Source organism: Oncorhynchus mykiss, chromosome 1, assembly GCF_057628025.1.
Source record: "Oncorhynchus mykiss isolate SJ-2025 chromosome 1, ASM5762802v1, whole genome shotgun sequence".
Classification (NCBI taxonomy): domain Eukaryota; kingdom Metazoa; phylum Chordata; class Actinopteri; order Salmoniformes; family Salmonidae; genus Oncorhynchus; species Oncorhynchus mykiss.
The window spans coordinates 67384123-67408604 of record NC_143022.1 but is presented as its reverse complement, the minus strand read 5'-3'; the positions used below and the strand labels follow the sequence as shown (position 1 = coordinate 67408604).

Genomic DNA, 24482 nt, shown 5'->3' with positions numbered 1-24482 from the left:
TTAATAAAGTAATTGAACACTGAAACAAAACAATAAAACGACAAATGAACAGTCCTGTATGGTGCTGAAAAAACACTTAACAGAAAATAATCACCCACACCAGACAGGTGGGAAAAGGCTACCTAAGTATGATTCTCAATCAGAGACAACTAACGAACCTGCCTCTGATTGAGAACCATACCAGGCCAAACGCAAAACACAACATAGAAAAACAAACAGACAACCCACCCCAATTCACCGCCCTGACCAACCTAAAACAAAGACATAACAAAAGAACTAAGGTCAGAACGTGACAGTGAATTGAAAAAAATTACTTGTTAAAGAAAATGAAAAGGGGTGTAAGGCATATGTATTCACCCCCTTTGCTATGAAGACCCTAAATAAGATCTGTTACCTTCAGAAGTCACATAATTAGTTAGATTGCACACAAGTGGACTTTATTTAAGTGTCACATAGTCTCAGTATATATACACCTGTTCTGAAAGGCCCCAGAGTCTTTCACACCACTAAGCAAGGGGCACCACCAAGAAAGCGGCATCATGAAGACCAAGGAGCTCTCCAAACAGGTCAGGGACAAAGTTGTGGTGTAACGGTCTTCCTCCTCTTCATCTGAAGAGGAGAGGCGAGAAGGATCAGAGGACCAAAATGCGGCGTAGCTATTGAGATTCATGTTTAATAAAAACAAAGTTAACACGAATCAATACAAAAACAATCAACGTAATGTGAAAACCGAAACAGCCTAAACTGGTGCAAACTAACACTAGACAGTTACAAGGACAATCACCCACAAAACCCAACACCAAACAGGCTACCTAAATATGGTTCCCAATCAGAGACAATGACGAACACCTGCCTCTGATTGAGAACCATATCAGGCCAAACATAGAACTAGACAAACTAGACATGTAACATAGAATGCCCACCCAGCTCACACCCTGACCAACCAAAACACAGAAACATACAAAGCAAACTATGGTCAGGGTGTGACATGTGGAGAAGGTACAGATCAGGGTTGGGTGAATAAAACATATCAGAGACTTTGAACATCCCACCGGGCACTATTAAATCCATTGTTAAAAAATGGAAAGAATATGGCACCACAACAAACCTGCCAAGAGAGTACCACCCACCAAAACTCACAGACCATGCAAGAAGGGCATTAATCAGAGAGGCAACAAAGAGACCAAAGATAACCCCGAAGAAGCTGCAAAGCTCCACAGCGGAGACTGGAGTATCTGTCCATAGGACCATTTTAAGCCATACACTCCACAAGCTGGGCTTATGGAGGTCTGGCCAGAAAAAAAGCCATTGCTTATTAAAGAAGAAAATTAGCAAACACGTTTGGTGTAGGCCAAAAGGTATGTGGGAGACTCCCCAAACACATGGAAGAAGGTATTCTGGTCAGATGAGACTAAAATTAAGCTTTTTGGCCATCAAGGAAAATGCTATGTCTGGCTCAAATCCAACACCTCTCATCACCCAAAGAACATCATCCCCACAGTGAAGCATGGTGGTGGCAGCATCATGCTGTGGGGATGTTTTCATCAGCAGGGACTGAGAAACTGGTCAGAATTGAAGGAATGATGGATGGCGCTAAATACAGGGAAATTCATGAGGAAACCTGTTTGTCTTCCAGAGATTTGAGACTGGGACGGAGGTTCACCTTCCTGCAGGGCAATAACCCTAGGCATACTGCTAAAGCAACACTCAAGTGGTTTAAGGGGAAACATTTAAATGTTTTGGAATGACCTAGTCAAAGCCCAGACCTCAATCCAATTGAGAATCTGTGGTATGACTTAAATATTGCTGTAGACCAGCAGAACTCATCCAACTTGAAGAAACTGGAGCAGTTTTGCCTTGAAGAATGGGCAAAAATCCCAGTGGCCAGATGTGCCAAGTTAGTTTAGAGAGACAATCCCCAAGATACTTGCAGCTGTAATTGCTGCAAAAGGTGGCTTTACAAAGTATTGACTTTGCGGAGGTGAATAGTTATGCACGCTCAAGTTCAGTTTTTTTGTCTTATTTCTTGTTTCACAATAACAAATACTTTGCATTTTCTAAGTGGTAGGCATGTTGTGTATATCAAATGATACACACCCCCCCCCCCCAAAAAAAAAAAAAAAAATGTAATTCTAGAATTGGGAATTGGAGAAATGCCAAGGGGGGTGAATACTTTCGCAAGCCACTGTATCTTGAATCATGCATTTATGCTTGGACGTGTATACCTCAGTAGTCCATTATTATTTGTTGAGTTTAAACATCCACGTTGGACCACCACCTGCGCTCGAGCAGATCTACTTCAACCTGTCTACCCGCACACAAGTTAATGAGGCGCTTGGTATTCCAACTGTGACGGGAACTCAAGACGGAAACAAAATAGCTAGCCAGCTAATAATAAGTATTTTGTGTGACCGTGGCCTACCCAGTTTGATCTCAGGCCAAGCACCAAAAAGTGTAATATTATTCAATTCATTTTAATTTATTTTATTACATTTTTAAAAGAAATGCATGTGAGATTTATTTTTTTATGGGTAATTTTAATATAATGTAACAAAAGAAATAGTCAACGACAATCAAGTTGGCTTCCGACTATTGGTTACATTTAAAAAAAAATCATACAGTGGTTTACCTGAACAACCTGGCAATGTCACTTTTTAGTGCATAAGCTAACAAGCTCTACCATGCTAGCTTACTCAAATTGACTCACCAGCTAAGGTCATTTAGTAGTTCTAGCAATGGCAAACCAGATGTCGATCGCTAGGTTTTTCAAAAAAGACGTCTGGAGGAAAAATAGTGTGTACCAGAAAATAATTGGATCAATCTACCAATAGCTTCCGGAATAAGACATTAACAGGTGGTGCCAGGATAGAAAGTCATAGAAGTCATAGGACTGTGTTGAACCAAATACATGGTGATGCAAACATGGATTTTATAGAATGAAACTGTGCACATGTTAAAGTGGTCATGGATATTCCACTCAGAGGGCATAGAGAAACCGTAGAGGCAATCAACAAAGGTAACTTTTTAGAAATCTTCAATTTCATCTCAAAGTATGACTCAGAAATACAAAACAGGCTTAATGAGCTACCTCGCAATGCCATGCTTATGAGCCCAGAAATTCAGAATGAGTTGCTGGAGTGTGCAGCATCATTGTTACTGTGCAGGATAAAAGATGAAGTTCATTCTGCGCCTTCCACGTATTTTGCCATACTAGCAGATGAACATAAACATCAACCTAAACGAGAACTTATTGCTGTGTGCATTCGATACATTCATGCGGGGATGATTAAAGAAAGAGCTGTTGGGTTTATGGAAACCGCTGATTTGTCTGCACAAGGAATTTCTCAGAAAAAGTGTTGCAACCCCTGGAGTTGGATCCCACTCTGCGTGTGGGTTTTTGTTTCGATGGTGCTTCAGTCATGTCAGGGAACAGAGGGGTACATGTCATACTAAAGCAAACATTTAAGCAAGCCGTATATGTGCATTGCAACCCGCATGGTTTGAATTTGGTTCTGTGCACCGCGGCAAAAGAGTCGGGACACGCAAGTACTGTTTTTGGCACAGTAAGCCAGCTACACACATTTATGAGTGGATCCCACAAACATGCTCAATTCATGGAAGTACAGAAAGAGTTGCATCCCGATAGGCCGTGTATCGAGCTGGAAAGATCCACAGATGTACGGTGGAGTCAAAATCAGGGTCTGTGAGTAAAGGGCTGTTACTGCTAGATGTCATTTTAGAGGTTCTTGCAGATTTTTCAGAGGCTTGTGGACAAACCAAATTCGAAGCCCTCTTACAACAAATCCAGAACAAGAAGTCTTTATCCCTGTTAGTCACGTTTAGTAAATGGTTTGACACTAGGGATTTTGCTACGAAGGGGTTACAAAGCTCTACATTATCTGTGACGGACTGTGTCGGTTTAATTGAAATCCTCAAAAGCAGCTTTTCTACATTCAGAGAACTCAGGGGGAGACTTTGATAAGGTTCTCAAGCTAACTGAAGAGATGATGATTAAACATGATATTAGTAATTGGGATGTGAGTGCATCAGGCAGTGAAAACTGCCTGTAAAATTGGCAGACAGTATAGTCACAACTTCATTAGGGAAAACATCCAGATTCAAGAGTGACACTGACCTGAGGCAACTTTGGAACAATATTCTAGACAGACAGATTCTGGAGTTAAACTCAAGATTTCAAGAAGACACATATGGGATCATGCAAGTGGCAGCCTCCTTTTCCAAAGAATCCCAAACCTGCGGCCTTAAAGAGCAGCTGAAGACCACATGCGATCAGGATGCTGAATTCACAGTTTTTATTCAGCAGATGAGTCGCAAAATGAACATGGGAAAAAGTGACTTTCCTCCCATAATGAGTGTACTTGACAGCTGCCCTGATGATATTTTCCCTAATATAAACTCTCTGTTAAGGATCATTGTCACACTTCCAATGACATCATGCAGTGTGGAGAGACTTTTCTCAACAACAACTAGGATAAACAAAAATTGTCTTCACACAATCAATGACAAGCGCCCGGCTGAACCACTTCAGTTTGCTGTCTTTTGAGCGTCAACTGACAGATACATTGGATTATGATGAAATCGTCGCCATATTCCACTAAAAGCCTCGCCGTCTGCGCCTCGTGATGAAGGTCACGCCTTACGATACGTCTGCTAAAGGTACCTTTTTATAGTACTACTGCCCGCCGTGGTATAAATGGTAACATCAAATATAGGCTTGTTTGCCCATTGGGGTTAAAGTGCATCTGAAGATGAGTTTTATGTTGTTGGCAACTGGTCTAAAGTTGCTGTCTTATTTTAATATGGTGGGATAGGTAAATATTTGTATATGTAACGAGGTTACTCCAAGTACTATGCACTAGTATAAAATGATTGTTTTATGAAATAATATACCGTATATCGCAAAATAAATCTAATAAACAAGTAGAAAAAAATGCCTATCCAAAATTTCGAGGCCTATCCAAAAAAAAATATTATGGCCACGCCCCTGATTCAAACTATTCTAAATACAAATGTGTCTTTTAAAGTGCATGAATTTGTGTCTAAAGTAATGAGCACTACATCATTCATATCATATTGAAATATTAAGTAATATGCATATAGTTGAAGTAGGAAGTTTACATACACTTAGAAGATTCCAGAAAAGGATGTCATGGCTTTAGAAGCTTCTGATATGCTAATTGGCATAATTTGAGTCAATTGGAGGTGTACTTGTGGATGTATTTCAAGGCCTCCCTTCAAACTCAGTGCCTCTTTGCTTGACATTATGGGCAAATAAATAAAAAAATCAGCCAAGACCTCAGAAAATAAATTGTAGACCTCCACAAATCTGGTTCATCCTTGGGAACAATTTCCAAACACCTGAAGGTACCACGTCCATCTGTACAAACAATAGTACGCAAGTATAAACACCATGGGACCACAAAGCCATCATACAGCTCAGGAAGGAGACGAGTTCTGACTCCTAGAGATGATCGTACTTTGGTGCTAAAAGTGAAAATCTATTCCAGAACAACAGCAAAGAACCATGTGAAGATGCTGGAGGAAACAGGTACAAAAATATCGATATCCACAGTAAAACAAGTCCCATATCGACATAACCTGAAAGGCCACTCAGCAAGGAAGAAGCCATTGCTCCAAAACCGCCGTTAAAAAAGCCAGTTTACAACTGCACATGGGGGCAAAGATCGTAATTTTTTGAGAAATATCCTCTGGTCTGATGAAATAAAATAGAACTGTTTTGCCATAATTACCATCATTATGTTTGGAGGAAAAAGTGGGAGGCTTGCAAGCCGAAGAACAACATCCCAACCGTGAAGCACAGGAGTGGCAGCATCATGTTGTGTTGGTGCTGGTGCACTTCACAAAATAGATGGCATCATGAGGTGGGAAAATTATGTGGATATATTGAAGCAACATCTCAAGACATCAGTTAGGAAGTTAAAGCTTGGTCGCAAATGGTCTTCCAAATGGACAATGACCCCAAGCATACTTCCAAAGTTGTGGCAAAATGTCTGAAGGACAACAAAGTCAAGGTATTGGAGTGGCCACCATAAAGCCCTGAACTCAATCCTATAGAAAATTTGTGGGCAGAACTGAAAAAGCGTGTACGAGCAAGGATGCCTACAAACCTGACTCAGTTACACCAGCTCTGTCAGGAGGAATGGGCCAAAATTCACCCAACTTATTGTGAGAAGCTTGTGGAAGGCTACCCGAAACATTTGACCTAAGTTAAACAATTTAAAGGCAATGCTCCCAAATACTAATTGAGTCCATGTAAACTTCTGACCCACTGGGAACGTGATGAAAGAAATAAAAGCTGAAATAAAAAAATCATTCTCTCTACAATTATTCAAACATTTCACATTCTTAAAATAAAGTGGTGATCCTAACTGACCTAAGACAGGGAATTTTGACTAGGTTTAAATATGTCAGGAATTGTGAAAACTGAGTTTAAATGTAGTTAGCTAAGGCGTATGTAAACTTCCGACTTCAACTGTACACTACAAACCTGTGATCATACATAGGTCATAAACTAGCATGGTAAAGTAAAACATGTCTAAAAAAAATGGCCATGACACAAATACACAATGTCGTGGTCTAAATGTGAGACATTCAGAATTAGTGAGGCTCAGCAGTTCCAATCAACACCACAGCCTGTGTTTGGGCTGGTCAGCAGAGCAAGTCCTCTTATCAGAGTCTTACTTTCAATACTGAAAATGATGCATATTCATTCTCAATTCACACAGCGTGTTTCACATTGTGGACTTTATATCCGTGGAGAAGGAGACCGAAGTTGTGCCTTCATCATTGGTCCAGGATGGCATGAGCTACTGGCCCCCTTATACATCCACAGGACGCCTCACAAGGGCAGTGAAGCGTCAAGAAGCACCTGACGAAACATGGGATTTGTTTGCTGTGAACATCAGGTACACTAGAGGTGAGTTAATGTTATATTTGCAGTCAACTATTTATAACTGACATCAACCTCCTGAGACAACAATATGTATCCGCAATCTAAACAGTACATTCATATTCCCTTACAGACACATATGAAGAGGCTCACCGTAAGCTTCCTATGGCTGTGGTCCAATCTGATCTTCAGACAGAGGAGGAGGATGACCGCCCCGCATATATGAAGAGAAAAGGAAGGTATAACAAATATAATTAAAAAAAATATAGAATTCTCATTGCATGGCCTAAATATCCAACATATGTTAACTTCACTGGTTGTTCTTATGACTTCAATAACCTTATGTGTTTAACAACAGGAGCACAAATACGCAAATATTCAGTGCTACTGAAACTGAGGATGAGGAGCCAATGGAAAAGTTTTCAAGCAAGGGCCAGTCAAACACCTCTTAAGGGTTTCTCACCTGCACCAGTTAGCAGACCTCCAGACGACAGAAGAGAGACACCTGGGAATTCTGATCGGCCAACAAGGATTGAGCCAAACATTCAACAACAGCAGCAGCCAGTGTGTGATCGTAAGTGTTACATGTCAGCTCCATATTGTGGCCACCACCAACATCAAAGTTGCCCACACCTGATCTATAATGTGATTGCATTGATTATGTTTTGGAGAGGGGCCAATGGTAAACAGGGTTTTGCACCTCTTGCCTTAAAAAGTGTTGTTATCGGTAAGTTTGCTTTCAAGGCCACTGCATGGGGCAGAGAGGCATAAAGTGGTTATTTAAATAAAAACAGGCCAGCGTGTCAATTTGATTGTCAACTGGGAAGTTCATTTTTTCTCTCTTTCTGATATTTACAAAGGCGCTGTGCGTTGCAGCCATTCTGAAGTTCCTGATGTGGAGATACAGCAAATACATAAATTACATTAAAAAAAAAATAGAAAATAGATTAAACGATGGATGCAGCTAGCCCCTGACAGAGATGGAGGGAGAAAAGGGAGAGAGCGGGTGAGAAGTGACCAGACCTACTTCTCATTGTTTGTGATACATTTTTTTGAATTAACATTGAGATTAAATTCTTTAAGAGTCTTTCCTGTTTAAGTCGTGTTTTGATACATTGTTGAAGGCAATTGATCAGCATTCAAAACTTTGGATGGGTATAATTTCTATGTATAATAGTAATATTTAAAATGTCAAAATCTGGTAATTTTGTATACGGCCACTTCTGGGGGGATTCTGGTAAAATGCCGGCAAAGTCGGCTGAATTCTGGGAGACGGAAATGGCACAATGTACTTGGGAAGTCATTCATTTTGATTCCGGGCCGAGTCCGGCACCCGATTCAATCAGTTCGGCTGCTTCTGGGCCGATTCCTCATCGCTAGCTGGGTATTGATCTGTCAGTTTCCAAAGCTAATTCCTTACTTTTGACATTGACCCCATCAGTAATAAACAGCTCTAACGTTACAGGTTTCACTGTCAGGGTGCACAGTAGAGGTCTTTGCAGGATCGACTTCTTCATCCCGTCCACCCCTGCTGGCTTTATGTCCGACTCTCAGCCAAACACAACAACAGTCCAGCAATGTTATTTTAGGCACATGTGACGCAGCTCACTTGCCAGCCGTGGTCCCAGCAATTTAAAATAACTTAAGAAATAGGTTAAATTACCAGACATTCTCACATGGCCCTAACATTGTATTACTGGGCTATATCAGCCTAGATGTAGTTTGAAGAGAGCAGAGTAGGAGAGACTTACACTTTCCCTTGAGCTATTTTTATAGCCTAGCTTGTAGGAGTTTTTTCAGACAGGTAAAAAAATGGGTGATCAAAATGTAGGACTATATCTAGGCAATGTAGTAAACCTAATCATAGGCCCATTTAGGATGTACATTTTCTTGGAAAGATAACTGCCCCGTGCTTCTCTGCCCATGTATACATAGGATATAGCCTACTGTGTTTAATTGAGACCACACGCGCCACTGATGTCGTAGGTATGGCTACTGAACTGGAAGCAGCAAGAATGATGACAGCGACACTGATGACAGCGACACCTATACGTTATAACCTACCCTTTAGGAGGACAATTTGCAGGCGGAGACAAATAAATTGGTACTCCATACTAATTAAAAATGATGATTACAGTTTTTGATTGCACTCCGACTCATTGCACTTAGACGCATGAGGGCCCTTCACTTCTTTTCATTATCAATATTTATTTACACTGTAGTAAACTACAGTCTAATCATATTTAAGTTCATTTCATATTAAAAGTTAACTGCCACGTGATTCTCCACCCATGTAGACAACCTACTCTATTTCAATGAGACTCCACATCCTAGGCACACTTGAACTGTCACGCCCAACTACTACATCTTCTTCTATGAGGTTTAATAGCGGTTAGTATCCTATTTGTTGCATTACCACCACCCACTAGACTAGAGTACAACTCCCGTATACTTTGCTTCAAAAATAAACATTTACTAAATAAATACCCTACCATCTAACACTACACTCACTAATTTCAAAATTATATAAAATAAAATTAACACCACCCTACTCCACTAATGACATGTATTCCTACTTCATGCCATCATCCTGAAAGGATGGGACGTCACCACTTAACACACTTAACCCTGTAACTGTGATGTCATGTCTCGCACACCCAAATACCTCTCTGCAGTTGCCACCACAACCTCAATTTTCTGTGACTTCCATTTCATCCCTGCAGTACAGTTGGTTACCATTGCTATAAATGCTAAAATCCAATCTTTGTGAAACTTATCACTTTTTTGGCCTATCCCTCTATACTGGTATGTCTCTACTACTCTCACCACTCCCCCCCCATAATAAGACACTGTTGTCCTTTGCAACCACGTACGTATGTGAGAGTGGATTCTCTGCCCTCACTGGCATGAAAATTAAATACAGGCACAGACTATGTGGAAAAGGATTTAAGACTCTCCAATACAACAATGCAGAGTTATGTGCATCATTTCAAGCTCACCCTTCTCATTAACCTGTGGTGAGTTATTCACAATTTTTGATGAACAAATGTTTTTTTTAATTTAACGTTTATTTAACCAGGCAAGTCAGTTAAGAACAAATTCTTATTTACAATGATGGCCTAGGAACAATGGGCTAACTGCCTTGTTCTGTGTCAGAACAACAGCTATTTACCTTGTCAGCTCGGGGTTTTGATCTAGCAACCTTTCGGTTACTGGCCCAACGCTAATCACTAGGCTATCTACCTACTCACATTCATTCTTATGTTTAATAAATATATCGTATAGTGTGTGTGTGGCAGGCTTACAATGATGGCAAAAAACAACATTTGAGAGTATGCTGACCCTGGTGCTAGAGGGGGTATGCAGCAGGAGGTTGAATGTTAGAAGGGGTACGGGACTATAAAAAGTTTGGGAACCATCAGTCTACACCACATATTGGAGGTAAACTTGACAGTGTGTACACTTTCCAAGTTACAGTATTTTCACTATACCATTTTTAATTACATCACAAAATAGACATTAATGTTCCATAGACCATCTCTGACCATTTCCCACTTTCGGATGTTAGAAATATTTGTTCCAAAGTTACATTTTATAACATTAGAGTTTTTGGTTGGCAAAAGTCTCTCTAGACAAAGAAATTCCGATCCCAATACTAGAGAGCCAGATAATTCTCTCCTGCTTGATTTACGACATGGTGTGAAGGTCACCCTCCAGCAGCTCTCCCTCTCCTCTTTGTGGGAGAGAGGCCTGGTTACTGTCCCCCTCCCATCAGTCTGATCTGACCATTCTGAACCTCACAGGACAGTCATGACAGTACTCATGCATAAAAAAAAACAATAATGATAGAAAAGCATTGTATGTTAGGATTTAGTGTGGAAGAGGTGGAAAATTATTGTTAGAGATTAATAATGACAAACCTCCTGACATTGACAACTTAGATGGAAATCTCCTGAGGATGGTAATTGACTCTATAGCCACTCCTGTCATGTCTTTAATCTGAGGCTAGAGGAATGTATTTGTCCTCAGGCCTGGAGGGAAGCCAAAGTCATTCTGCTACCCAAGAGTGGTAAAGCGGCCTTTACTGGTTCCAACAGCAGACCTATCAGCTTGCTGCCAGCTCTGAGCAATCTGTTTGACCAAATACAATGCTATTTCTCTGTAGACAAATTAACCACAGACTTTCAGCATGCGTATAGAGAAGGGCACAAATGACTAATGATTGGTTGAAATAAATTGACCTGTACTTAGATTTCAGTGCAGCCTTTGATATTATTGACAATAACCCGTTGAGAAAATATATGTTGTTGTGGAAATTCAGTACTGAGAGAGACTTGGTCATTTAAAAAAAAAAAAATCTTTATTTAATATCGATTTAGCTATTGCAATAATGAGACCGTCAGCCTGTCAGTCTTGTTCTGACTGTTAGGCTGAGAGCCTAGACTTTACAGACCACGCTCAGTTTTTATATAGCTGATACCAAGATTGCTTAGTCAGTCATTTCTAACCTTCCCATAAGCCACCTTGGTTATCTACACAGGATGGTGTTTTACTTTGTCTCATCTTCCTGGCATCTGGGAAACTATGAGTCATTGTTCTACTCCTCTCCATCCCAGGTACAACCACCCCACATCCTGTCACTGGAATGCCATCTGTAGGTTTTATCATAATGTCAATTAATTGTCAGCTCCAGCTATCTCTAGCAAAACCCATGTCCACAACACCCAGACTAGCTGCAGGGTGCTAGAGTGAAGACCATAAAACACAGCATTAGCAGGACAGATATCTTACTGTTTGTTAAGTAAATAGAGTGGGGCAAAAAAGTATTTAGTCAGCCACCAATTGTGCAAGTTCTCCCACTTAAAAAGATGAGAGAGGCCTGTATTTTTCATCATAGGTACACTTCAACTATGACAGACAAAATGAGAAAGAAAATCCAGAAAATCACATTGTAGGATTTTTTATGAATTGATTTGCAAAATATGGTGGAAAATAAGTATTTGGTCAATAACAAAAGTTTCTCTCAATACTTTGTTATATACCCTTTGTTGGCAATGACAGAGGTCAAACGTTTTCTGTAAGTCTTCAGAAGGTTTTCACACACTGTTGCTGGTATTTTGGCCCATTCCTCCATGCAGATCTCCTCTAGAGCAGTGATGTTTTGGGGCTGTTGCTGGGCAACACGGACTTTCAACTCCCTCCAAAGATTTTCTATGGGGTTGAGATCTGGAGACTGGCTAGGCCACTCCAGGACCTTGAAATGCTTCTTACGAAGCCACTCCTTCGTTGCCCGGGCGGTGTGTTTGGGATCATTGTCATGCTAAAAGACCCAGCCACGTTTCATCTTCAATGCCCTTACTGATGGAAGGAGGTTTTCACTCAAAATCTCACGATACATGGCCCCATTCATTCTTTCCTTTACACGGATCAGTCGTCCTGGTCCCTTTGCAGAAAAACAGCCCCAAAGCATGATGTTTCCACCCCCATGCATCACGGTAGGTATGGTGTTCTTTGGATGCAACTGGAGGAATCTTTGTCCTCCAAACACAACGAGTTGAGTTTTTACCAAAACGTTCTGTTTTGGTTTCATCTGACCATATGACATTCTCCCAATCTTCTTCTGGATCATCCAAATGCTCTCTAGCAAACTTCAGACGGGCCTGGACATGTACTGGCTTAAGCAGGGGGACACGTCTGGCACTGCAGGATTTGAGTCCCTGGCGGCGTAGTGTGTTATTGATGGTAGGCTTTGTTACTCTTTGCAGGTCATTCACTAGGTCCCCCCGTGTGGTTCTGGGATTTTTGCTCACCGTTCTTGTGATCATTTTGACCCCACAGGGTGAGATCTTGCGTGGAGCCCCAGATCGAGGGAGATTATCAGTGGTCTTGTATGTCTTCCATTTCCTAATAATTGCTCCCACAGTCCATTTCTTCAAACCAAGCTGCTTACCTATTGCAGATTCAGTCTTCCCAGCCTGGTGCAGGTCTACAATTTTGTTTCTGGTGTCCTTTGACAGCTCTTTGGTCTTGGCCATAGTGGAGTTTGGAATATGACTGAGGTTGCGGACAGGTGTCTTTTATACTGATAACAAGTTCAAACAGGTGCCATTAATACAGGTAACGAGTGGAGGACAGAGGAGCCTCTTAAAGAAGAAGTTACAGGTCTGTGAGAGCCAGAAATCTGGCTTGTTTGTAGGTGACCAAATACTTATTTTCCACCATAATTTACAAATAAATAAATTAAAAATCCTACAATGTGATTTTCCAGATTTTTTTTCTCATTTTGTCTGTCATAGTTGAATTGTACCTATGATGAAAATTACAGGCCTCTCATCTTTTTAAGTGGGAGAACTTGCACAATTGGTGGCTGACTAAATACTTTTTTGCCCCACTGTATGTGTATGACCCATAGCCTATGTTTGTGTGTGCATATATACATATTGTGGATTAGAGGGAGCATGGCCGAGATGCGTGTGTCTGCCGCTCCACCCCACCCCACCCCCACATGAAATATCCTATTTGAGGCTGTTGAGGGGAGGGCAGGCCCACAACAATGGCCAAAGTGAAATGGAGCCAGTACATGCAGCTGGTCTGTTGTAATATAATAAAGACAGTAGATCTAGCTGAAATGTGATAATATAAAATAGACAGTAGATCTAGCTGGTCTGTCATATTATAAATGAGACAGTAGATCTAGCAGGTCTATAATAATATATTCAACCTTATGTTCCCTGTACTCTCCATATATTTTTTTTTATTATACCTGTTAATACAGGGCTCATATGTGAAACTATTCTAACTGAACATTTTCTTTCACAGTGACACTGACTCCGAATGGGAGCCCCCAGTGCCAAGGTGTCCATCCCCCACTGAAGCTGGTTCATCCAGCCGGACACCTGTCTCAGCGCTACTGGGGCATGGACTGCAAAAACAAGAGCATGGGAGGTGTGGACCTGTCAGATGCGCTGATAGGCTATTACAATGTTCTCCATAAGATGATGAAATGGTACAAGACATTCTTTTATCATTTCATCGACATTGCTGGGGTGAATGCATTCATCCTACACAAGGAAATGCCTAAGAGCTGGGTAAAGCCCCCCCATCTCACAGCTAGCCTTCAGAGAGCTGCTCATCAAGGAGCTTGCTGGCTACAGCACCACTGCACCACGTTCTGGCCCCTCTACCTCTGTCCCTTCTGCTCCTGCCACAAGTGGTGTTCATCTGCCCAAATTTATTTCTGCAGGCACGGATGTGCCTCAGGGCCAAAAGGGCACAGCATGGAGGCGTCGCTGTGTTCTTTGCAAAATTAAGTCCCCCATCACCTGCACCACATGCTTGGTGACCCTCTGCTTTACAGCAGAAAGAGACTGCTATGGCACCTGGCATCAGCAGCACAATATTGTCTAGAGGACTGAGGGTCTTCCAAATATTGAAACTGTTATTTTGTAAATTTTGTAAATTTTTTCATGTTTTTTCTCCATTTTTTGGGGGGGGTGTGTTAGAATACCATTTTGGTATTTTGTATATAGTTATTCCATTCAAAATGTATAACCTCACGAATTTGGCCACTTGGGTACATTTGGGCTACTTGTGTGGGACACCTGGCTCATTTGGAAGTTATCATTCTGAAACTTTGCAAGTACTGCTGCCCTCTTATGTTTTTCACTGAAATTGTCCCCATCATCCTATCTGAATGTTTGTTTTATCTTGTTCATTTTAAAGATGATGATACAACAATAAAAAAAAGTATGGTTCTTTTCATTGTATTATCTAAACCAGATCTATTGTGTTCTTTCAAATGAAACCAAGAATATGCATATCCTTTGCCAAATAGTGCTGTGCGTAACATGCGCTCCTTCCAGTATGAATCTTCAATGGCGAATGACCCTCTTTATGCCGGAGTTTACTACATGGGTTGGTCTTCCAACACATAACCATTACATATTGCTGTTTACCTCAGCTCATTGGCTACCTACCCAGCTAGATTGCAAGACAATCAGTGGTCATTGGGTTAACCTTTTGCGACGAGCAAACCCGTATCCGGGAGCGTAATCATAGCCTCAAACACATTAGCATAACGCAACAGACATAAATACCCCTATAAACTTTTCCTATTCATGAAATAAATATATTCAAACAAGCTTAGCCTTTTTTTAACAACACTGTCATCTCAGATTTTCAAAATATGCATTACAGCCAACGCTAGACAAGCAGTTGTGTAAGTTTATCATGGCATAATGCTATGCTAGGCTCTGCTGGCAGCAGGCAACATTTTCACGAAAATAAGAAAAGCAACATAATTAAATAATTTACCTTTGAAGAACTTCAGATGTTTTCACTCAGGAGACTCTCAGTTAGATAGCAAATGTTCCTTTTTTCCAAAAATATTATTTTTGTAGGCGAAATAGCTCCCGTTTGTTCATCATGCTTGGCTGAGAAATCGACCCTAAAATGCTACAACTATAACGCCAAACTTTTTTCAAAATTTGCTCCATAATATCGACAGAAACACGGCAAACGTTGTTTAGGATCCATCCTTAAGGTGTTTTTAACAAATATATTCGATAATATATCCGTCGAGGCAGTTGGTTTTTCATAAGAAGCGATTGGAAAAATGGCTACCTCAGTATTTTACGCAAGGTTTTCTGCGGGAGACACCATGTGACCACATGCCATATATGGTCCCTTACAGCCATTCTTCAAGGGAAATGCCTAAAAAGATGTCACAATGCAGACACCTTGGGGAAAATGTGGAAAACGTAAGCTCATTCGTAGCTCATTCACAGCCATATAAAGGAGTCATTGGCATGAGGCGGTTTCAAAAAATGTGGCACTTCCTGGTTGGATTTTTATCTGGGTTTCGCCGGTAACATCAGTTCTGTGGCACTCACAGACAATATCTTTGCAGTTTTGGAAACGTCAGAGTGTCTTCTTTCCAAAGTTGTCAATTATATGCATAGTCGAGCATCTTTTTGTGACAAAATATCTTGTTTAAAACGGGAACGTTTTTCACCCAAAAATTAAAATAGCGCCCCCTAAATCCAACTGGTTAAAATACAGTCAATCAATGAAACAGCGGTCATATCATTCATGCACAATCATGTCATTACTTGTTGTCTTCAAATCGGTTTCTTTCAGTCAATACGTCCCGCGAAATGACCCATCAGGTTTGGTTGTGTTACAAACAAACCAGTTGATTGCAATGAAACCAAATATGACTGGAAAAGTCACGTTTAGTGTGTGTATTTACATAAAATGTGTCGTCGAAAATGGAATGAGACGGAATTCACGACACAAGCGGGTCAAAAAATGTTTCGTGTTAGGCTATAAAAATGGATTTTATCAAACAAAAGACCAATGAGCATTGGGATTGCAAACAGAGGAAGATCGTCAAAGGTAAACAATTTATTTTATTGCAGTTTGTGATCTTGTTACTCCCGTGCTGGTTAAAATAGTTGTTTTTTATGGGGCTCTATCGTCAGATAATCGCATCGTATTCTTTCGCAGTAAATCCTTTTTTAAATCTGACAACGCAGTTGGATTAGCAAGATTTTAGGCTTTCGAAACATGTGAGACACTTGTATTTTCATGAATATTTAATATGACTATTTATGTAGCGATCAGCGTATGTTGTCGAATTTAATCCCGCTAACGGGCTCGGTGCGCAGAGAGGTTAACATATCATACCAGAAGATGTGAGACCGTGGTCCACACGTTGAACTGGTTGGAAACTCTGAAACTCTCAACTTCAACACTAGATGAGAAGATAACCAAACCTACCAGACTAGAAACAAATTGAGCTTTAGCTACACGTGGGAAATGGTTGAAAAAACACAAGGTGAAGAAGAAAAACTCACCAGAATATACCCGAACATGAACAGGCTGCAGCTGTCCGTGTAAAAGAGGTTCAAACTCTGACTATCCACACGAGCAAAGAACAAGTTCTGAACAAAGCTTATTGGAGACTGGACAACTAAGAAGGACATTGTGACCTCTGGTGGACAATCGGAGCATGTACAAGTGAGCTGTGGAAAGGCCCTTTCAAGAAGGTTTGGTTTCAACAGAGATAGATGACAAACGGCGGCATTCAAACGTGTAAATATATGTAAATATATTCTTATTCCAAAGCGTGCGGGGGTTCGTGTGCAAGGTGTGTGATTAATGTGAAGACATTCCTAAAAAAAAAAAAATGTATTCTCTCTATTTTCCCCACCCCCTTCTCCATCTCTGTGTAATATGCTGTCATATCTTGTCAGTCCACTAGGAACTTTTGTCTCATGTAAGTGTGTGTGTATTGTATTATGTCGTACTGAATAATCCGCAAAGCTGGGGTTCTTTCTGGATCCAAGAGGGTCACGACTGTTCAGAATGAGACTGATATGACGTGATGAAATAATAAGTGACTTATCAACATATCTTCTAGAGTTTAATTTGGGAGATGGTAACTCGCTAAACAAATTCCCAAATTCCTAATGAGTTAATTGTTACATGGTTCATTTAAATCGGGTAATAATTAAACATTGTTAGTGGATTAAATAAATAAATCATCAGATTAATGAAAGTCAAGTCACGATAGTACGATGGCTCACTAGGGTTAAATGCGGAAGACACATTTCAGTTGAATACATTCAGTTGGACAACTGACTAGGTATCCTCCTTTCTCTTTCCTATTGTTTCCCGTTGTTGGCATTTCTTGCCCTCGTTTGCCCACTTTGCCAATTAAGTCGTCAATAATCAACTAATTCAAATGGTTTTGTGATGAATGAGCCATCTGATTCAATAAAAGGAGTCGAATTTGTCTTTCTGCCCACATTTTCATTTAAAGTACTCCAAAGTTTTTTAAACATTATTCTTTATATCATTGATCTTGGCTTCATAATACAGTTTCTTCTTATTTTTGTTGAGTTTAGTCACATCATTTCTCCATTTGCAGTAAGTCAGCCAGGAAGATGTGCAGCCAGACTTATTAGCCACTCTGTTTGCCCCATCTCTTTCAACCATACAATTTTTCAGTTTCTCATCAATTCATGGAGCCTTAACAGTTCTAACAGTCAGTTTAACAGGTGCATGTTTATCAATAATTGGAAGAAGCAATTTCATAAATTCATCAAGTGGAGTGTCTAGATGCTCCTAATTAATCACTTCAGACCAACAAATATTTCTAACATTATCCATGTAAGTCTCAGCAAAATATTTTGTATGACCTCTTTATTATATATATTTTGTACTTTTACCCCTTTTAATATTTCACGATATCCAATTACAGTCTTGTCCCATCGCTGCAACTCCCCTACAGACTCGGGAGAGGCGAAGGTCGAGAGCCATGCGTCCTCCAAAACACAACCCTGCCAAGCCACACTGCTCACTTAACCCGGAAGCCAGCCACACCAATGTTTCGGAGAAATCACTGTCCAACTTGCGCTCAAAGACAGCTTGCAGGCGCCCGGCCCGCCACAAGGAGTTGCTAGAGTACGATGGGACAAGGAAATAACCTGAACAAGATTAAAGGCACCGGTTACAGTGAGAAACTTCATCTTGAGCGGACAGCTTGATAAAAACCAGTCAATATTCAGATCCCAAAGAAAGTAGACCTCTCTGTTGACATCACATACACTATAAAGCATTTCACACAGATTGTTTAGATTCTGACTGTTAGCACTTGGTGGCCTATAGCAACACCCTAAAGAAGAGGCTTTAGATGTGCCAGGAGAACCTGCAACCAAAACACTCCAATAACACTTGACATAAGATCTTCTCTAAGCATTACAGCAATAGGGCTCCGAATATATTCAGCAACACCTTCCCCATAAGCATTCCTGCCTCTTCTATAGATCTTATATCCTTGTATGGCTACCACTGTATGAAATGAATTATCTAAGTGAGTCTCAGAAATGGCTAATATATTCATATTTTAAATCTGACGTTAGCAAGGTATTGATTACATGAACCTTATTTCTTGGGCTACATATATTAATATGGACTATTTTCAGCCCTTTCCTGGGTAGCTTATCAGAGATAGACATAATATGGAAAAGAGCAAACAAAGCAATATTTAAAAAAAAATACACTACCAGTCAAAGGTTTGGGGTCACTTAGAAATGTCCTTGTTTTTGAAAGAAAAGCAAATGTTTTTGTCCATTAAAATAACGTCAAATTGATCAGGAATACAGTGTAAATGATGTAAATGACTATTGTAGCTGGAAACGGCAGATTTTTTGATGGAATATCTACTGGAATATCTACATAGACGTACAGAGGCCCATTATCAGCAACCATCCCTCCTGTGTTCCAATGGCACGTTGTGTTAGCTAATCCAAGTTTATTATTTTAAAAGGCTAATTGATCATTAGAAAACCCTTCTGCAAACTGTTGTTCTGATTAAAAAAAGCAATAAAACTGGCATTCTTTAGTGATGAGGTAGTCATTAAAAAATCATGTTAAACTGTTACTGACTCAAGACCTTTCAACTTTTTATATTTTACTAAATTTGTAAAAGTATATATAATTCACCTTTGACATTATAGGGTATTGTGTGTAGGCCAGTGACCAAAAATCTACATTTAAATTCAGGCTGTAACAACAAAATGTGGAAAATGTCAAAGGGTCTGAACACTTTATGTAGGCACTGTAACGTTACATAAGAACTGGCTTCAACACTATTTGAAAATGTTCTAATACTTTGCCATCTGCTCTGGCCTACTTGGTGTGCCAAAGTGGCAGGAATGCAGCTGAGAATATTCTATTGGATCCAGGCAAGCATAATCAAGACCTGCTAAAGTACTTGAAGATATTTGAAATAGTATTTGATCCCAGGTCAGCATTTCCATTCTACATACTCATCCCAAGAGAAATCAGTACCTCCTTGGGAATTCTCTCTCCTCTACGGTTCTTTCAGTTTGCATCTCTTGTGCACCAGTCTTCTCTATTAATAGAGAAGAAAATGAAATGGTTTACTATTCTTGAGCAGCTAAACATACCTTTACATAGCAAGGATACAAAATGCATATAGCAATGACGAGAAAAATTATATTGCTCTCTTTATGGTCAGTGTTCATGTGCAGGAGGATGTCGATAGCCCACTGGTGCTGGGGGTCAGCCAGGGGAAAGTTCTGACAGTATAGCCACTCACCAAACTCCAACAGGTAATCCACCTTCTGCCAGTGACTCTTCACATTCTACACACCATAAACCCATAAGGCTCACGCATACAAAGCTACAGCTTAAGCGCGATACACAGAGCACAGCTGCAATAGCACTAAGTTTCCACTAGATATTGCTAGAGTCCTTCAACACCCTAAGTGCAATAGCTCCACTTGGGATTCAAACCTAGCGAGGAACTGCTGCAATCTTTCACACTTTCGAAGAGAGCACTGAAGCTATGTGTATGTCTCTAAAGTAGTCTAGCGCAAGAGTGAATGTGGAAAGTGTGTGTGGTGTGTGTGCATTTGTGTTTATGTGAGTGTGCGTCGTGTGTGTGTTTGTGTTACCACCTACCAGTAGGGAGGTTATGGAGTTCTGGTAGCTGGCCAGCTGCTTTAGTATTTCCCCAGCACACAGTGCAACTCCATTGCTCCCACATGTGGCACTGAGTTCCCCTTCATCCCTGAACTTCGGCATGTCTAGCAGAACGCTCTCCCCTAGCCAGGCCCTCACCAGCACCCAGTGCATTAACAGGAGCCTAAGGCACAGTCAAGGAGAGAACATGCACAGTTTCACACTCTTATTCCCTTTTCACATCATCATGTAGACCCGAATCATACTGTCCTTGCTCGGACATTTTGTTTTCACATTGTCATTTCCAGTAACTATGTGGATGTGCAACCAGGCCAGCACAGAGCAGCTTATCCTGACTCAGTAGTGTGTAAAGGGTATTAAGGTCTCACACATGGCTAACTCCACAGAAATGTGACTGTGATCATGAAAAGGTTAATGCTTTAGTAAGGGCATCATCTCCTTCGGCTAAACTATCAACACCTAATGTTTTCATAAGGATTTGACACTCTGAAATGCCCTCACAAAGTTGATTTTATTCAGCAGTAGATTTTACAAATCATACATATTTAAAGTTATGCTCATTCACCCAATAAGGATGAGGCCTTTTTTGCTGAGGCATCCATATTGAAAGAATTTTCCCTATCCAAAATATGAAATTTCATTAAACATACATCTACGTACATACTAATTTATAACGTCATATTCATATCAAGGTATGAATACCTTGCAGGCACATGCATACAAATGATGATGGTAGTAATAGGAGTGTTGTATAAATCCTTTCCCCTCTCTCTCCTCCTTTCCTTTCACCATGTCTATCCCTTGTTCTCTTCCATCTATATTCTATCACACTTTTCTCCCTTCTGCCTTTCTCTCTCCCCTATTCCCCTTGCCATCTCTAACCAGTACTCACAACCTGTTTCTTGTGTGGGGATTGCATACTTCAGCAGATTCAGAGCTCCCTTCCAGTCTGAGCTGTCTGCCTGGATGTGGAACAGCATTCCATACAAAGCTGCTCTCAGAGTCAGGTCATCCTCAGGGCTCCCCATGCCTACACACACACACAGAACACACGTGTCTGGATTCCATAGCTTCTGGAAACAACACTACAATATATGGACTGCTTGGAAGTAAAATGCCACACACCTAATAAGGCAGCATAACTGGTGTGTGTGGGAACCGGATTTCCTCTATGTCTACTTAGTGGTGTTTGAGAGTGATAGAGCACGAGATATTCATTTTCATTCCGTAACGGTCTAAGCAGGTTTATGGAACTCAAGTGACAAACAGGATTATGCCCCACCCACATCAACTGGGCCGAGAGCTTCAAGTTCCTCTGTGTCCAAATCACTGAAGACTTAAAATGGTCCAAACACACACGCACAGTCGTGAAGAAGGTGCGAAAGCATTAGGAGCATGGCATTATACATTCGGAGCATTAGTTGCGAGGGCACACATGGAATTATACATACAGAGACAGACATAGAGATTTCTCAGTAACTGTGAGGATGTCCATCTGACTTGTGGACCATGCTCAATCCTCTTAAACATGCAGCATTGCTCAACATCTCCGACCGGCTTTGCCTTGAAAGGGTCAAATGTTATTGAATTGAATAAGTCTGCAAAAAATGCCATTAGTCAACCGGTCAGAAATTTGACAAAATGTTACTGCTAAAGGAATATAGACACTGACTGTCACCATTTTGGAGAACCATACTAAGAGTGGGACCTTAAAGCCTTGAAGATAACCATTAACTGAAGTCAGTGGTAGTACTGTATATTGCACATTGTTTCAACATATTTACTATAACTACTACTGCATATGGCTCTGAGTATATTGTAATGTTCTATTGTGGATACTAGGTGCAGCTCATCTTGCTATGTTAACAAACACTTGATCCCATCCCATATTTTTAAGGCCCAGTGCAGTCAAAAACGTGATTTCTGTGTTTTATATTGTGTATATTTAAACACTGAGGTTGGAATAACACTTTGAAAATGATCACACCACCTGAAATTTCAGTTTGTTTTGGGGGATGGAGTTTTGTCCTTCCATGGTGACATCACCATGTGATCAATTTGTTAATAGACCAATTTGAAAGGGAGTTCAAATCTCTGCCAATAACAGTACATTTTCAGCTTTTCCCTCCCCACTCAGACCAAACAAAATTCTTGCTTGAGTAAATGCCCTTTGCTAAGAAGCCATTTTTGACAAAAATAAATAATTAAATCACAGTTAGGTAGGTACATCCGGCAATTCTGGCTAACACCAGATGATCTGAACCATTTTTTTGTTGGTTTGCTGGTTCGAAATTGACACACACATAAAAATATATAAAATATATATATAAAATATAAAATTGTAAAAATATATAAATATAAATATAAATATATATATATATTTTCTTTAGTTAGAAACGGTACAAAAAAGTATCTTAACAGGCCCATACCTTTTTAAATAAAAAAAATATACATCTAAGATTTTAAAAGGTGGTGTGGCCCATGGGCCTGTTAAGATACTTTTTTTGTTCTCTGTCATACTAATCAATCATGAGCATTTGGCTGATCAGTGGGCAACGACCGGCTTGGTTTTCTGATAGTTTGGGTGACCACAGCTCAGCCTCACATTCAAAGTCCAACACGACATCAGCAAAGACACCTGCTCCAACTCTGTCATCAGTTAGACAGACAAGATAATCGGTCATAAAAAACATAAAGGCTGCCTAGAAATGTTGAAAGAGCACATTCCACAGCGTTACCTCACTCAAACGTCCTATTATTTGGGCATCTAAAACTATGATTTGGTCAAAAAGCAAAGCGCATTATCCTCATGATTCCTGTAATGAAAGTGTCTACCCTGACGCTGAGCCTGTACCCTCGTTGGGGCCTGGTGCTGTGATGATTGAGCCACTCACCGCACAAGAGAAAAATATGTTCTGATTGTATAACATTTCAAAATACAATTGCAGAAAAAAACACAGCTTTGGAAACGTTGTCCCCTTTTCCTTGTCGGAGAGAGGAGGGTATTAATATTCAGCTCAAAAGCAACTATTTTACAACCGATATATGTGATATGGCTTTGAGATATAGAAATGCGCAACGGCAATTGCAGGAAATAGGCCTATGTGTCTCATGGGTAGTAGGCTACAACTGCAAAGTTTTTATTAGGACATTAAAATGTACTCTTCGATGAATACTTAGCTACTAGCAGTGAGTATTATATCTAGTTTTGAATTTCCCAAATTAGTTAGTCTATGATATTAGTTATTGCACATACAGTATGTAATTCGTCTCTGTTGTACAAAACACTCTGGAGTCATATTTGGAGGTAAAATATAGCAACTATAGTCTAATTGTCAACCCAAAATTCATTACGATCACTGGATTGGGTTGCACATAAAAATACACTACATGACCAAAAGTATGTGGACACGTGCTCGTCGAACATCACTCCAGTATCTCTGCATATTGTAAATATGGTAATGGTACTGACCTTGTATATAGCTTCTTACTTTCTCGTGTTCTTCTTATTTATTGTGTGTTTTGTTCTACCTTACGTTATTTTTAGTGCTACATTGATATTTATTACTGCATTGTTGTGTTTGGAGCTTGCAAGAAAGGCATTTCACTGTACTGCACTGTACTTGTGCAAGTGAGATTAACCTGTTAGATCTCTAGGGGCGCTATTTCATTTTTGGATAAAAAACGTTCCCGTTTTAAGCGCGATATTTTGTCACGAAAAGATGCTCGACTATGCATATTCTTGACAGTTTTGGAAAGAAAACACTCTGAAGTTTCAGAATCTGCAAAGATTTTGTCTGTAAGTGCCCCAGAACTCATTCTACAGGCAAAACCAAGATGATGCATCACCCAGGAATTAGCAGAATTTCTGAAGCTCTGTTTTCCATTCTCTCCTTATATGGCTGTGATTGCGCAACGAATGAGCCTACACTTTCTGTCGTTCGCCCAAGGTCTTAGCAGCATTGTGACGTATTTGTAGGCATATCATTGGAAGATTGACCATAAGAGACTACATTTTCCAAGTGTCCGCCTGGTG

At 40.2% G+C, this 24482-nt stretch overlaps 1 protein-coding gene across 1 annotated transcript in view; it reads right to left on the bottom strand.

Moving 5' to 3' along the window:
• The window catches only part of LOC149985614 (uncharacterized), a 37732-nt gene extending 16258 nt beyond the window's left edge, over positions 1-21474 (bottom strand). Inside the window, exons 1-4 of the mRNA XM_090184538.1 lie at positions 21329-21474; positions 20426-20609; positions 20061-20106; positions 16789-16925 (exon numbers count right to left, since the gene is read on the bottom strand). Of these exons, the coding sequence (XP_090040664.1) occupies positions 16789-16925; positions 20061-20106; positions 20426-20609; positions 21329-21474 (513 nt within the window). The remainder of the gene's footprint in view (positions 1-16788; positions 16926-20060; positions 20107-20425; positions 20610-21328) is intronic.
• Positions 21475-24482: the final 3008 nt, after the last annotated feature.